We start from the raw sequence: 16873 nt of genomic DNA on the forward strand, positions 1-16873 counted from the left end.
GGCAACTCCAGAGTGGAAGAGAGTCCAGCCCCTCTCGAGAGGGCTTGTACCGGAACCCAAACTGTGCGTGGAGGCTAGTCCGACTATATCTAGTCGGAATTTTTCTGCCTCGCACACCAGCTTGGGCTCCTTTCCAGCCAGAGAGGTGACATTCCATGTCCCAAGAGCCAGCTTCTGCAGCCGGGGATCAGACCGCCAAGGTCCCTGCCTTTGGCTGCCGCCCAGCACACATTGCACCCGACCCCTTCGGCCCCTCCCACAGGTGATGAGCCCATGGAAAGGGGGACCCACGTTTCCTTTTCGGGCTATGCCCGGCCGGGCCCCATGGGCGAAGGCCCGGCCACCAGACGCTCGCCTTCGAGCCCCGCCTCCAGGTCTGGCTCCAGAGGGAGGCCCCGGTGACCCGCGTCCGGGCGAGGGAAAACGAAGTCCATTTATTTCAATCGTCATAAGGGGCTTCTGTGAGTCGTGCTTTGTCTGGCCCCTCACCTAGGACCCGTTTGCTATGGGTGACCCTACCAGGGGCATGAAGCCCCCGACAACATGGCTCCTAGGATCATAAGGGCACGCAAACCCCTCCACCACGATAAGGTGACGACTCACGGAGAGGTGCACTGGCTATACTATGCATATATTAGGATGATTAATGGGCTGGTGGCTTTCAAAAAAGGCGCTTGGTAGTGACACGCGATGATGCAGCAGCGGACTCAGCGTGCCGCTGAAGCCGCGCACTCGCGGTGAGAGAGCAGGACATGCATCGCAAGCACGCAGTCAATCCGGCCACGCTCTTGCGTGCAAACCCGTCCGATTTTGCCCCCAAATGAGCGATTAGGAAGGAAGCAAGACGGTGAGGAGGAGGAGGAGGAGGAGGAGGAGGAGGAGGAGGAGGAGGAGGAGGAGGAGGAGGAGGAGGAGGAGGAGGAGGAGGAGGAGGAGGAGGAGGAGGAGGAGGAGGAGGAGAAGGGGGAGGAGCGAGCAGCATCTGCGAACAAACTGGATCTTTTGGTCGATTACCTCTTTTGAGAGGCTGGCTGCGGCCTGTGGACTGTCAACGGAAGCCTCGAGCTGGATTGGAAATGTCACAACAGCGACGTGCTAGCTGGTGAGTCTGCACGAGCTGCTGTGCTTGTGCACACGGCAGACGTAGAAGCTGGCTTGTGACCAACGAGACAATTCAGGCACATTTGCACAGACTTGTTGTAGCTGATTGCTGACGGTGATGACTGGCTAATCAATCATCTGGAGCGCGATATGCTACTCCACGAGTTGTGATTATGCATTTTAACCCATAGCTCCATTCCACAGCTGCTTTGTAACGATAACAAAACATCCAGAGATAAATGCAAGCATACGAAGGTTGCTTTTGCATGTCATGAAATAGAGCTGCGACATCGGATTCCTTTGATCTGCAGCCATCACGCAGCGCCGCTTGCACGGCAATGCCACCGCTGAACCAGGAGCGAAACAAAACATGACATTTATTTCATGTCATTGCCAAGTTTAAACTTAAATTTGTAGTTTGGCAACAGTTTTGTAGCTAGTGATTCTAATGGAGGGGATGCTTTATGTGACCTAAGGATAAACGTAAGTCATGCGCGTTTATTGTGGGGGGCATTTGCCGCCCGCCGTCCACTTTTTAGCGGCTGGCAATATACTCAAAAAATAGGTAGCCGTAGAAAATGTCGAGATGTGAAAAATAAAGACTATCATGACTAGTACTAATAAAGTTTTATAGGTAAGCAACACACTATTACAGGACTCGATGTATCAGTTTTTTTAAATAAATAAATTCAATGTATAATTGCTTGCTTGATTAATTAAATTTAATTAAAGTCAAACAAATTGGCTCCAGTTCACCTAATCCAAATATCATGAAAAGCCTGTTCTTCCTTGTGTTTTCTTAGTGAGACCAAGAGGTGATGGCAGTCCAGACTGAGCTTCACCACGACGATCATCTGCCCCCGATGATGGTCGCCCTTCCTGCGCACACCTGAGCCTTCACTCTGTGCTTTCCCTCCATCCCCTCCTCCCGTACCTCCTTTCCTTGCCCCTCCTCCTCCAATAACTTCACTCATCCTGCTTCTGTGTGTTCAATCACCCTCCTTGATTATGGCCTGCTGCGGGCGCTCTCTGGGTTCCCCGTGCACACTGGCCTTGCTGGTGGGCTTCCAGTTTGCCTTTGTGCTCTATTTCTCCCTTGGAGGCTTCAAAGGTTTGGTGTCCGTCTTGGTGCACACCACAGAGCAAGAGTTTGACTATTCGCGACCCCACGACGTCTACACCAACCTCAGTCATCTGAGAGCACCGCCTCCCCCACCTCGCAATGCTGGCACTGGACCTCCTGTGACGGGGCCACCACTAGCAAGCTGCCAGATTGTGTCCCCTCTGTTAGGTGAGGAAGCAAATATACCAAACATGCCTTGAAATACGACGAGTTATGCGACTTAAGTGTTTGTTGTGATATAAGCAGATGATTGGACAGTTTTTTGCTTTGACCCGCAAACTTGAGAAACATGCGCTGTATAGTGGCAGGCACTGGCAGAGCTAGAGGGGGGATCGCGAGGGCACTACCCCCCTCCTCCCAAAATATGCTTGGAGGATCATATGTCAGCTTATGAAACTTTTCCTATCCCCACAGTTGGGCCTGTATCTGTCCATCTTTCCTCACCTCTGACATTGGAGGAGATCAGAAAAAAGAACCCATTGGTGTTGCCAGGCGGACACTACCGTCCACCAGACTGTGCACCCCGGCACCACACTGCCATCGTGGTCCCATACCGAAACCGGCAGACACACCTCCGTGCTCTCCTCTACCACCTCCATCCTTTCCTGCAGAGGCAACAAATCCACTACAGCATCTATATCGTACAGCAGGTCAGGAGAATGACTTTGCAATGCATATTGTTAAATGAAATCATTGCATCATTAATTGAAGGTTATTCTGCACATCTTTGAAATCATGTTTTGATTGCTTTTGATAGAATTTGAACTATTCTGTCTGTTTCTGTCTTGCAGTGGGGGAATGGTACATTCAACCGAGCCAAGCTGCTGAATGTTGGTGTGCGGGAAGCCCTTCGAGATGAGGAATGGAGCTGCATCTTCCTCCATGATGTTGACCTGCTGCCTGAGAACGACCACAATACCTACACTTGCCACAAGCAGTTTCCAACACACCTGTCTGTGGCCATGGACAAGTTCAAATACAGGTAGGCACAGTCCATTTGCCCACCATGCATGAATATTTCCAAGAAATGATTTTCAAGTCGTTATCGTGAGGAACTCGGAGGGTAATTATTTAGTCTCCGTCTTGCTACAATCTCCACAAATGCATCCGAATGACAGACTGATATAAAATTTGGCCGCAGGCCACATCTGGCCTTTCCACAGTCTGACAGTTGATCAAAGTCAAACTAAACTGGAAAAGATTACAGGGCTTTTTTTTATATTTGAAACCTTTTGAGGAGCTACAACTGTCTGCAGTTGTTGCCAACTTGGTAACTTTTGTCATCTGACTTCATTTTTTTAATGAGTCGAGTGACATTGATTGATTAATGCAGGAGTCCTGATAAAGAATGGCTAATGAGTTGGTGGCTTGAGCTAAAAATATCAGCACACATTAAATGTACGAAATAATTCAGCACGTTGTAGACGTGATTTTGTAAATGATAAAAAAGTGACAATGTTCTTGCACAAGTAAGCTACTTTTAATGACTACCATATTTTCCGGACTATAAATTGCTCAAGAGTACAAGTCGAACTAGCCATAAAATGCATAATAAAGAAGAAAAAAACATAACAAGTCGCACCGGAGTACAAATCGCATTTTTGGGGGAACTTTATTTGCCAAATCCAACACCAAGAACAGACATGAATAGGCAACAACAGGCAAAACGATACGGAATGCTAACATTACATAAACACAAACGAGGAACTGAGAATGTGCCTGACGTAACATACTAACAGTTATTCAAATAACTATAACATAAATAACTCCGGAAGCACATGCGGCGCTGACATCGGACTCATTGTCAGTTGCCGTTCCAGTTATTTCACAGGTTATATAACTATATAAACTATATATCAAATAACTATAACATAAATAACAATTTTATCGAACCGTCCGTGTCACTCCAAATCATTAAATCCATTGAAATCTTCGTCCTCTGTGTCACTTAAAAAAAACGCAGCTGCTGACTCCGGAAGTACATGTGGCGCCGACATCAGACTCATTGTTAGTTGCTGTTCCGATTATTCCACAGACCCATAACTACATATAAACTATATAACAAATAACTATAACATAAATAACAATTTTATCAAACCATCCATGTCACTCCAAATGATTAAATCCATTGAAATCTTTGTCCTCCAATTCACTTATGAACAACGCCGCTGCTGACTCCGGAAGTACATGCGGCGCTGACGTCGGACTCATCGTCAGTTGCGGTCCCAATTATTCAACAGACCTACCGTATCGGCCCGAATATAAGACGACCCTGATTATAAGACGACCCCCTCTTTTTCAAGACGCAAGTTTGAAAAAAGATTTTTTGAACATGAAATTAAAATTTTATACAGAAAATGATTACATCTGAAACAAATGATTATAACAATATATTCGAGAGAAAAAGCATGTTATTTTGCCTCATTCAAATCATGCAAAAACCTTCTATCACATATTAATATCTGAACATTTAAATATGTAGGCTAAAGTGCAATCACATTTGTAAATGAATGGCCTCTGGATTTTGAAATGTAAATAAACCAATCTACTGTGATAAAACAAAAAAATTGCAATAACTGCATTAACCATCAAAGTGAAGTCCAATTGTAACTGTAGTCTTGAAACAAATCTGAATAAGGAAAAACAATAAAATAATGCAAACTGCTACCGCTATTGTTGGGGAGCCTGAGGACTGTATTGGGGGTTGGCTCGGATGGTTGTGCTCTTTTCGCCCCCGGTGTCGGTCAGAACACAGGAGGGAAGACGTGGTTCAGTTTTGATTGCTTTCCTGAATTAATGGCAAAAGAGTAACAGGCACTGTGGCTCATAGCATACAGGCAAACTGGCAAAAGGGTATAGGCACACGTTTGGTCGTAAGGATGTGAGAGCAGGTGTGTGTAGTGCACATGGCTGAATCTTTGGGTGTGTGAATGTGATTCTTGTGTGTGTGATTATTGTATGAAGCGTGTGAAGGGTGTGTGTGTGGTGTGTGTGGTGTGTGTGGTGTGTGTGTGTGTGGTTCTGCAACAGACAGAAATACAGCACGTATGTCAACGCTCAACTTCTGACGTCACACAACACTAGTAGATGGCACATTACATAACTAACTGCACGTAACAGTTCCGCCATACTAAATAACCATAAATGAAATACTCTCGGCAACACACCAAACATAAGTCATCGAGACAACAAAATACATTTGCTGGCGACCGTTAGTCGCCGTGCCGCTGCGTAACGGCTACTCGTACGATGCGAGGCAAACTTAAAGGAGCGCGCCGGAGCTGTCAATCAAATGGCGCGCACAAGAAGCAAACCGCGATCGGACAAACGGCACAACAGTGGACTTTAGTAACAATGAAATGTATATACTCACTTTGTGTCAAAGACGCACACGATCACAGCAACATACTCACTCGATACCAGCAACCTTTAACTTACCGCTGGACACAAGTGAATGGGTATAATGTCTAGACCCCGAATGTAAGACGACCCCCACTTTTTCAGTCTTATTTCAATGCAAAAAACGTCATCTTATATTCGGCCCAACACGGTATATAACTATATACCGTATTTTCCGGACTATAAGTCGCTCCGGAGTATAAGTCGCACCAGCCATAAAATGCCCCAAAAAGTGAAAAAAAACATACCGTATTTGCCGGTGTATTGGTCGACCTTTTTCGATCCAAAATCGACCGAAAAAAATCGACCTCGACTTATACACCGAGTCATAAAATTTAACTCCGTATTCATCGCTTCAAATGTGATGGTAATCAAGGCCGTTTCTCATGCATCTCATTGTGCGTTGCACTTAGAAAATTTGAACCGGGCGGCGTGCGCGAGTGCGCGGCCCGCTGGAAGTCGAATGAGGCGCCGCGAGCACCTCCGCGGTGCTTATAAACAGCCGATCCGCTCGGCGGGGGCTATTTTCGGCCACTTGGCTCGTGCGCACGGCCTCCCGGATGTGCCAGGCGGGTGCGCGAGCTCGCCGGCCGCTGGAAGTCGAATGAGGCGCCGCGAGCACCTCCGCGGTGCTTATAAACAGCCGATCCGCTCGGCGGGGGCTATTTTCGGCCACTTGGCTCATGCGCACGGCCTCCCGGATGTGCCGGGCGGGTGCGCGAGCTCGCCGGCCGCTGGAAGTCGAATGAGCCGCCGCGACCACCTCCGCGGTGCTTATAAACAGCCGATCCGCTCGGCGGGGGCTATTTTCGGCCACTTGGCTCGTGCGCACGGCCTCCCGGATGTGCCGGGCGGGTGCGCGAGCTCGCCGGCCGCTGGAAGTCGAATGAGGCGCCGCGAGCACCTCCGCGGTGCTTATAAACAGCCGATCCGCTCGGCGGGGGCTATTTTCGGCCACTTGGCTCGTGCGCACGGCCTCCCGGATGTGCCGGGCGGGTGCGCGAGCTCGCCGGCCGCTGGAAGTCGAATGAGCCGCCGCGACCACCTCCGCGGTGCTTATAAACAGCCGATCCGCTCGGCGGGGGCTATTTTCGGCCACTTGGCTCGTGCGCACGGCCTCCCGGATGTGCCGGGCGGGTGCGCGAGCTCGCCGGCCGCTGGAAGTCCAATGAGGCGCCGCGATCTCCTCCGCGGTGCTTATAAAGTGCCGATCCGCTCGGCTTGGAGCTATTTCCGGCCTCCCGTTGGTGCCGGGCGGCGTGCGCGAGCTCGCCGGCCGCGATCTCCTCCGCGGTGCTTATAAACAGCCGCATGCGCACGGCCTCCCGGAATTTGAACACATTTCGTCAATAAATTTCGCATATTGAATTTTGAAGTTTAATATAATGCAACAATTGAGCTCGACTTATACAAAGGATATATCATAAAATCGTAAATTTCCGTCGAATTTTAGGGGGTCGACTTATACACCGAGTCGACCTGTACACCGGCAAATACAGTATATAAGTCGCTCCGGAGTATAAGTCGCATTTTGGGGGCAATTTATTCAACAAAATCCCACACCAAAAACAGTCATGAACGAGCAACAACAGGCTAAACGATAGCAACAACAGGCTAAACGATAGGTATGCTAACGTGACAAACACAAACAAAGAGCTGAGAACGGGCCTGACGTAACATATAGAGTGATTAAGGACAACTATTACATGAATAACATGTTTACGAAACCATCAGTGTCACTCCAATTCATTAAATAGCAACAACAGGCTAAACAATAGGTATGCTGACGTGACAAACACAAACAAAGAGCTGAGAACGGGCCTGACGTAACATATAGAGTGATTAAGGACAACTATTACATGAGTAACATGTTTATAAAACCATCGGTGTCACTCCAATTCATTAAATCCATCGATCGTTCTTTGTCAACAATGGGTGCGCACGGCTGAGGGCGCTTGCACTTCAAAATATTCCACAGGCTCATATAACGATAGATAAACTATATTTCAAATAACTACAATACAAGCCAATAATATTATCAAACCATCCGTGCACTTTAATTCCATTAAATCCATCGATCAAATTCCTCGTCCTTTGTCAACATTGCCGCGCATGCGCCCTGACGTCAGCCTCGTCTTTATTCCACAGATCTACTATATAACTATATTGTTGCGTTAACAAAGTACAAGGATAGACGTGGGTTTGGTAAACGGCTCTTTATTAAACAAAACAAACTTCCAAGCGTGTGGCGGCGTGGACTTCCAGACAGACCGGGCGTGCGTAATGGCCATGTCCGAGCCCCGCGCACCGTTTGCGGACAGCCACTCGGCCGAGCGCCGGCCCCCGACTCAGTAGAGTAGGACCGGGTGTGCGTAAAAGTTTTTCAAAACTTCTATGTCACTCCAAATCCTTAACTCCTTCAAACTCTTTGTCCTCCGTGTCACTTGGAAATGATCACCGCTAATGATGCCGGTAGTCCTTATGTTGGCACGTTTGTATGTAAACAACCGCCGCGCCGCGTTACTGACGTCACTTGAAATAGTAATCCATTGGTACATCATGGTTCTCCAAACTTTCTTTCTGCTGCTCGATTACTGTTTTCAGCTGCATATTTTACAACTTGAAGTTTGTAAACTGCAAAATATGAGTTTCTTTTTGGTGCCATTTTTCTTAAGCCCACCCAGTAATTTTTTTGGGTTGTTTTATCAAAGTCAAAGTCTGCTTTATCGTCGATTTTTTTTTTATATACTAAGACACACAAAGAGATTGAAATTACGTTTCCACTATCCCTCGGTGAGATAGTACACATATGCATACAAGCAACACAAAAAAAAAAACCAAGAAGGCACAAACAATGAATAAATAAGAGTGTTGAATAAATGATAAATAAACAAATAATAATAAATAATAATAATAAATATAAGAGGAGCAAAAATGGAGCAAGTGTACATACAGCAGACAGTGGACTTAGATATGGTGCTTTAAAGTGTTAATTGCTTTATTTGATGTTTTCTCTATTTTTTATGTTTTGAATATGTTCAAGATAAAGATATAAAAGCATGTGAAGTGATCAACTATACTAAAAATAACATGGGAAGTGGTCAACTATACTTGTAAGTGATGTCTTAATGATCAAGTAAAGATTTGTGAAAAAAAACATATATAAGTCGCTCCTGAGTATAAGTCGCCCCCCCACCCAAACTATGAAAAAAAACGCGACTTATAGTCCGGAAATTACGGTATAAGTTACATATCAAATAACTATAACATAAATAACAATTTTATCGAACCATCCGTGTCACTCCAAATCATTAAATCCATCGAAATCTTCGTCCTCCGTGTCACTTATAAACAACGCCGCTGCTGACTCCAAAAGTATATGCGGCGCTGATGTCAGACTCATTGTCAGTTGCGTTTCCAATTATTCCACAGGCCTAGTGCGCCCTTATGTGGTTCAAAGTGAAAATAACAAATGAAGTGATCAACTATACTATAACTAATGTGTTAATGATCAAGTAATAATGTGTTAATAATTTCACATATAAGTCGCTCCTGATTACAAGTCGCACCCCCGGACAAACTGGGGAAAAAAAACGTGACTTATAGTCCAGAAAATACGATACTTATGATTTTGTTTATTGATTTTTTTTCTCTCAGTGCATTACTTTTAAAATTACAAGAATATACTTTTATGTGTGAAAAGCATAAAAATACAATCTTCTCTAGGATTTCAACAACTTGACCCAGAGGTGTTCTAACCAAGCTCTTGTGTGACTCTCCCAGGCTACCATACTCACAGTATTTTGGTGGGGTTTCTGCAGTGACTCCAGACCAGTACATGAAGATGAACGGCTTCCCCAATCAATATTGGGGCTGGGGGGGAGAGGATGACGATATTGCGGCAAGGTAAAAGTGTGCTCCACTCATCATGATCTTCTTGTCACTCATCACAGTCGTCTGTTTTCTACTTGCACTTCTACACCTTTCTTGGTTTGCATGTTTCATTTTTTCATTCTCTCATCTTCACATCACCTAGCACTGCTGCGGCTTTGATGGGCACAGTGAGTAAGTTTGCATGGACAAGCTCCCTTCCACTAATTCTGTTAGGAGACACGGTGAATGCATCACACCCAAACGTACGGTGGTCACTAGGCAAGAGCATCCAAGTGTCAGTGGGTAAACGTTTCTAGGCAGTTGATAAAACCAGCCTAGCTTTTCAATCCTACATAACGGCACAAGCAAAAAGACTGAACGACAGTCGGTAATAAATCCAACTAAGAACAAACCAAATAACAGTTGGCAGAAAATTAGGGCAGCTGGAGAGCAAATCTACCAAAACTAAATATCTGAGTCCAAAACTGTAAATATCAACAATTCATGTGGGACCACCAGAAGCCTCTTATTGAGCATCTTTGATTGCAGTTTCAAATTTGATCAGTCTTCATATTGACCATGCTGAAACAGAACACTACAGAACCCCACATGAGATAGCAATTTGGCCTCGAATTAAATAAAAACAACTGATCTTTAACAGGAAGTACCCTGAACCCGAGAGTTAGTGTCTGGTGCCCAGAGAAATGTAAGGAGATGTCACAATAGCAAATAGTGCACTTAGATATTGTGGTGCCAATAGAAGAGATAGCAGCTATTGAGGAATTTATTTTCAAACTTATTGACTGATTTTCCTCGAGTGTTCATGTTCTGTCTTTTTCGATTGTCTGCTGCTCAACCAGAGTGCGTCTGTCTGGCATGAAAATTGTGCGCCCCCCAGTGGCCGTTGGTCATTACAAAATGATCAGGCATAGAGGAGACCAAGGGAATGAGCAAAACCCACACAGGTACGTAAGTACATATGGCTGCAGTAGTCAAGTCTTTATCAGCATAAAAAGTGCCTCATCATGAAAATGTTGCAGGATAATCAATCTGTGAATTTTAAGTTGCAATATATTTGCACACATTCCAGTGAAATTTTATTTTATGCCTTTGTTTTTAACATGACATATGTGATTTTAGCATGAGCTAGACCAGGGGTGTCAAACATACGAAGCGGCAACCGGCCCGCAAGGAGGTCCGATCAGGCCCGCGTTCGATCAGGCCCGCAGGATAATTCAAATTATTTATTTGTGGAGTTGATGTGACATTGACTGTTACTGCAGAGTTTCTTGAATTGGTGCCAATCATGGACACCACAACAGCCGAAGACATGCCGATTTGAAGGGCAAATTTGCCTCCGTAGGTCTGGATAAATTTGATCAGTAACTACTAGCAGGGTACCCCAAATTAACAGCCCTGGCTGCTAAAAGTTTGTGCGTGTTTGGGACAACCTACCTTTGTGAACACATTTTCTCAGTAATGAATATCAATAAAACAAAAATGCATTCAAGGCTCACAAACAAGCACTTAAATGACATTCTGAAAGTGACAGCTAGTCAGGACATGGCAACTGGTATTGATGCACTTGTCCTGGCCAAAAGATGCCAAGTATCAGGAACAAAAACAAGTCTAGCCTAGTCTAATGCCTTTAAAATGCTGCCTTAGATACTGTTTGCATTGAAAAAATACAGCTCTGTGAAGATGAATCCTTACTGTGGTGATTAAAAAAGTGTGCAGTTTAATGTTAGTCAGGAACTTCACTACAAAAAAGTATGGTGGATTTCTACTGTTCATGCAACTCCATGAATGTTCAATATGTATTGTATATGTATGTGTGAAGTTCATGTATGAAGTCTCCACATTTACAGGACATGTGAATCCTTTCTTCTTTATACATTTAAGAGCACTCTTCTTAGTTTGTAAGGTGTAGGCAGGGATTAAATTAGATTTTATATGGACATGCGTAAATTGTTTAAAAATTCTTTTCTTTATAAATCTCGTTCAATCTTAAAGTGCATTACTGTTAATGTTTTAAGTTATGTTAATGTTAATGTTTTGTAAAAGGAATGCTCATTAAATTTCAACATTTTCCTAATGTTCTTGTGCTTCTTTACACCCAAAAAAAATAAATAAAAAGGAAAGACGTTATATTTTGGTTATTTATAGCAGAGTATGGTATAATATTAACGGTCCGGCCCACTCGACATCTACCGAGGCCGTATGTGGCCCACAATGTGAAATGAGTTTGACACCCCTGAGCTAGACTGTGTAAGTGGTTAAATCATTGCATGGTTTTAATGTCCAAAAGTCACTTTAATAATGTAGCAAATGTTCTGTCTTTTTATCATATTGAACATTTTGCATGTGTCCCATCTATTGATGTTGAAATATCAATTAATTTATGATAAATATTTTTTCATGAATTCAAAATATAGTTTGTCAAACAGTATAATTGCAGCTTTCTAATTGAATTATATGCTCATAAAATGCTAATATTAGCCAAAAATGTTCACCTTGTCATCAAATTCACTTATTCTCTTTACATGTATTCTCTGCTTGCATTTATTTTGTTGCAAAGTGTCAGAACATCGCTTGTGTGCATTTCTAACAGTATCTAGTTAATACAGAACCGGCTCAGTTGTATTCCAACCCTTGCAAACCTCATTATTGCTTTTCTATTTAAACATTCTAGATTTGACCTCCTGAAAAGGACCAGACTCAACTGGCGCTCTGACGGCTTCAACTCCCTGACTTATGAACTCCTCTCTAAAGAAAAGGAACCTCTCTACACTAACCTCACTGTCAACATCGGAGAAGAGCCCCACCACCTTCAGGGGAAAACGGCCACCCCCGTGCATCTACGTAGCGCCTCCAAGACGGAAGCCACAGATAATCGTGAGCCCAAGACTCCAGAGAGTAAAAGACCTGTGGTCCTAAATGTCACTGTAACAAGACCTGATGGCATGAAGGCAGAAGCTCCTCAGACAAAGGCAGCTATTGAAATGACCCAGGAGAAAACAAAAGTGCATGCGTCTCACCTGTAGCACTGAATGGCTTTTTTCCTCGTGGCTTTTCGTGGGAATGTTTGCAGGATGCCACTTGGTTTTCACTTTGGACTTTCACGAACGAGACTGGGTTCAACAAGTCAAATCTACCACGAGTGAATAACCCACAACTTCATTCGGTGTGCTGCAAATAAACTTGTGCCTTCTCTTTTAAAGCGCTTTTATAAACTAATATCAACCTGAGATTTATTTGACCTCTCCCACCTTCTGGCAAATGTTCAAAAGCAGGGAGGCGCAATTTCAAAGATTACATATCACTGGCGGAGCTAGAAGGGGGGGCCGCAGGGGCACTGGCCCCTTTCAAATACGGTTGGACCCCAATTTTCAAGGAATTTTTATCCACATTTCCACCCATTCCCCGTAGGGAACATATACTCAGTCTTTGTCAGCATTTTCTGAAGAATACTTTTGGTTTGTAAAATAAATGTTTTGTGAACCCCTTGAGATATCAAAGGAAAAAAAACTAGCTCCTCCAGTGCTACATATTTGTTCCAGGATTCCTGTTTTCTATCAATGTGCATCAAGGTCACTATAGATTATATTTATATAGAGAAACATTTTTATTTGTTTACCAGTTTCTATTTTCTTTGTTGGGTGCCTCTCTCTTTGAGTTTTGTTTTCTAGACAATCAAACCACGTAAATACATAGTTTATGGAAACAGATCTTTATTGGATGACTCGGCATACAATAGCTATCATGACTTTCAGATAATCATATGTTGAGCATGATGCTGTAATTGCTATTGATTCTACTCCTGTTACATGAATGATCTTTGATATTGTAGTGTTCTTCTATTACCGGGAATGAAAAAAAGAAACCAACCTTGCAGATAATATTTAAGGCGTATCTACCTAGTGTCTATAGTGTGAAGTGGCTATAGTGACAATTAAACACTGTGTATAAACTCAGATTGATTCGTAGAGAGAAACTGTTATATTATAATTAACCAGAAGTATCTAAATGTGTAGATGAGTTTACGATTGTTTTCATTCATTCATTGAAATGGAGGACATTTTAAAGAGAGGATATTGTACTCAGAGGATAGATGTTTATTTTTTAATTCAGCCATTTTGAATGTATCTCTGCAGCTTGACAGGAGGGGACGTGAACTACGTGTGTGTGTGTGCGTATGTGTGTGTGAGGGTGAGGGTGTGTGAATTGAATGTGCTTGTTGCATCTATTGCTGCTCTAAATAGTGATTTATATCAAGATATCAGTTAAAATATGCTTTCATTTAAAATGTGCAGTTAAGAATATAATACAGATAGAAATTTGAATGTAATTGTTTATCAGTCGCTCATCAGCTAAATGGTTTGTTTGATGGTAGATTATGTCTGTATCTCATTGTGCCTACGTCCATCGCTCTCGTCGTGCGAAACTCAAAGGCGCGCCGATGGCACAGTGCCGAGCGAAGCCGAGGAATGAATGAAAGTGCGGTGTGTGTGACTTGAATGTTAAGTATTAATGTTCACCATTCACAGGAGTCAGCCAATCAAAGGTGCGCATTGCTCTGCCTGGAGGGTTTCTCAGATCCTGACAGTTTAAAGGCGCACATCTTCATTTTGCAACAGGCTAGACATCAGATAATCAGTGGATGTAATTGCATAAAAGAGCGATATTTATTGAGTAGTATCTATTTAAAAGCAGAGACCATTACATAGTGTTATATAAAATAGTAATTTCTCAGCCTTTACCAACATAATGATTTTAGTTACATAATATTTAATAATACAGAAGGCATTTATTGTAGGATGTCATAAAATCTCAGCAGTGCTATTTGCAAATTTTGAGTTTATATTGTAATTGTCCTATTAACAAGTGTGATTTTTTTTTTTTTACATCATGTAGAACTTGCTATGAAGCTCACCGGCTAGAACGTTAAGTACACCTGCACTGTTTAATAAAAGCCATTGATGGAAATTGTGATTAAGACTATGCTTGGACCATATAGTATTTTTCTATTTGTAGTTAGTTTGCAGTGGAGGACCCACTTTACTGCATCATACTGAGAATTAGTTCTCCACTTTTGCTCCGTTTGGCATGTGGAGAAATTGACTATAAAGCTGACTTTGACTTTACCTGTACAAAATATCAGAAACAGCTTTCATGAGTTCTACCGAGCTGCAGACAATGTAAAGTACGCAAACCCATAATAATAAAACTCGTCAACAGCACATTTTAATTAGAGATGGCTTCATGCATTTTATTAATTTTTTCCTTAGCACATCAGGTTTTACAATATTAGGATGCGCTGATAAAAAAAATCTACCTAAATTTAATTCATTAATGTTATAAATACATGAATATTTAAATATATACATTATATTATTTCCACTGTATTATATTCATTATTATTATTTATTTTTTCCTTAGCACAACAGGTTTTACAATATTACGATGCGCTGTAAAAAATTCCACCTAACATTAATTCATAAATGTTGTAAATATATGAATATGTAAATATATACCTTATATTATTTCTGCTGTATTATATTCATTGTTATATTATTATTATAAAAATCAAGTAAAAGACAAGGGCAGATTTGGAATCATCGTCCAAGTGATTTGTCAAAAAAAAAAACTATACGCGCATCTCCGACTTCAAAAATATGATAAAAATTTCTTGACTGACTGGTGTAAATATCAATCAGTTGAATTGATAATGTACCTCTGATAGTGATCTGACAGCATTATGATTCTTTTATCCAGCTGTTGAATTGACACTGCAAATCGGAGCAAATAAATAGTAATTCTATTCTTAAAGTACGTGCAGTGTGTGCGTGTCATCACAAGAACAGCTAAAGCAATGTCACTTTGTCACCCTGTGTTCTGAATTTAGCACATTCACCCACACTAATAGCCTCATTGTTGCACATGGGCAGCGAAATGCACCGAACCTCCCACACCAACCGAGTGTGAACGTTGATGACGACAACTGGTCATTAGAAGATTAGCAGTCACGTATTAATAACACATTGCTATGAAACGGCACAAACCTGTTATATCACCACTAGCACGAGTGTTGTGTGTGGGCATGAAGAGCGGGATTAAAAAAAAAAAAAAGTTGGATATGAGATCCTACCTATAAATAGACAGTGAACCCCCTCGGCCTTTTATGTTCGATCTGTTTCATAATCACGAATGCTGCATGATTCATTGAGACAAGGCCAAATACAAAGTTGGGTGAACAAAAGTAGAAGCTAGGTGCAACATAAACAAATAGCAAAAGCCGATGCTGGGAACGCAAAGCAAATGTAAGCTTTTTGTTTGGGAGGGAATATTCCGGTTCCACCTGGATGTTTTCAAGCGTGCTTCCTGTCGATCTGCGCTGACAGCGGTGACAGTCTGCTTTACACGTAGCAGACTGACACCGTGGCCGGTTGAAGTGACTGCGGCTGGCTGAGACAGCCTTTAGTCACTTCCTGTTACTGTGAGCCCTGCGAGACACAGATGACCGGTCTTGCCCTGTGCGACATCTCCAGCCTAAAAATTTTTAGCCGTCATGTTATCGTTTGACAGTTTTGAAATTGCGGTTTCTTCAACTATATCGGTAATGGATGTTCTTATGTCACGAAATGTGCATGGACTTTAAATTGTAGCTTAAGTGAAGAAGTGATTCTGCTGACTTTTGATTTTGTCACCGGAATGACGCTCAGGAGAGTCCAGAAGTTGGAAATCCTAAATTGGCTGAGTACCAAATTTTAAATGCACTGATTTGTTCTTAACGATTCATCATCATGATTTTCTTTCTCCCGAGTGAGCTTGATGGACTCATAAATGACACAGAAATCAATCCGCTGTTTTCTTTTTAAGTTCAAAGTGGGGATCTTGTAGGCTGAAATGTGGAATCATTTTTAGGCAGTCAAACGGTATTAGCGGTTCTTTTTTTGTAGTCTTCAAGGAAAACACAACTTTTCTAACTAAGTATTGCGAATTCCTTCTATTGTTTCTTCAATACTTCACGTAAATTAATCTGAAAACTTTTCTTCTGTGTGGAGCTGCATAGTATTTGAATGCCTGGCAGAATTTTCTATTTTTTTTATTTTAGGCAGCTGGCTCCTTCCTCAACAGCACTGAACACTAATTTATTCACTTTGGCTTTTGACTCAGCATGATACTTGGTTTTATTTATTGTTTTGATAATATCTGACCATTGCAGATCGTTATTCAAACGATGAAGAAGCACTACTCTTGTGAGAGAAAAACGACAGACGGTGTGACTCACTTGCCATGCATCGATGAGGAAAATCTCCCACAACAGTAGGTCAAAATTTTTCTTATATAACCACTCTTGCTATTACACTCATTGCA

The 16873-nt window shown here is 42.6% G+C and overlaps 1 protein-coding gene across 2 annotated transcripts; it reads left to right on the plus strand.

Annotated features, from left to right (window-relative positions):
- Positions 1-934: 934 nt before the first annotated feature.
- On the plus strand, positions 935-14744 carry b4galt3 (beta-1,4-galactosyltransferase 3). 2 transcript variants are annotated; one of them, XM_088369233.1, is made up of 7 exons: positions 935-1102; positions 1905-2392; positions 2639-2874; positions 3016-3206; positions 9407-9529; positions 10357-10461; positions 12189-14744. In XM_088369233.1, exons 2-7 carry the CDS (start codon positions 2110-2112, stop codon positions 12538-12540), a joined length of 1290 nt encoding a protein of 429 aa, XP_088225359.1. In that variant the 5' UTR covers positions 935-1102; positions 1905-2109; the 3' UTR covers positions 12541-14744. The 2 variants fall into 2 exon arrangements, with proteins under 2 accessions (XP_088225359.1, XP_088225360.1); XM_088369234.1 differs by lacking the exon at positions 935-1102 and adding an exon at positions 1402-1584.
- The last annotated feature ends 2129 nt before the right edge of the window (positions 14745-16873 follow it).

Source organism: Syngnathus floridae, chromosome 2 (genome assembly GCF_059516105.1).
Source record: "Syngnathus floridae isolate MCC-2025c chromosome 2, RoL_Sflo_1.0, whole genome shotgun sequence".
Taxonomy (NCBI): domain Eukaryota; kingdom Metazoa; phylum Chordata; class Actinopteri; order Syngnathiformes; family Syngnathidae; genus Syngnathus; species Syngnathus floridae.

Excerpts from the sequence above, each read along its gene's own strand:
- b4galt3 (XM_088369233.1), top strand. The coding sequence starts at position 2,110 with ATGGCCTGCTGCGGGCGCTCTCTGGGTTCCCCGTGCACACTGGCCTTG. Across the intron at positions 2,875-3,015 it reads GCATCTATATCGTACAGCAG|TGGGGGAATGGTACATTCAA; the intron begins GTCAGGAGAATG and ends TCTGTCTTGCAG. Across the intron at positions 9,530-10,356 it reads GATGACGATATTGCGGCAAG|AGTGCGTCTGTCTGGCATGA; the intron begins GTAAAAGTGTGC and ends CTGCTCAACCAG.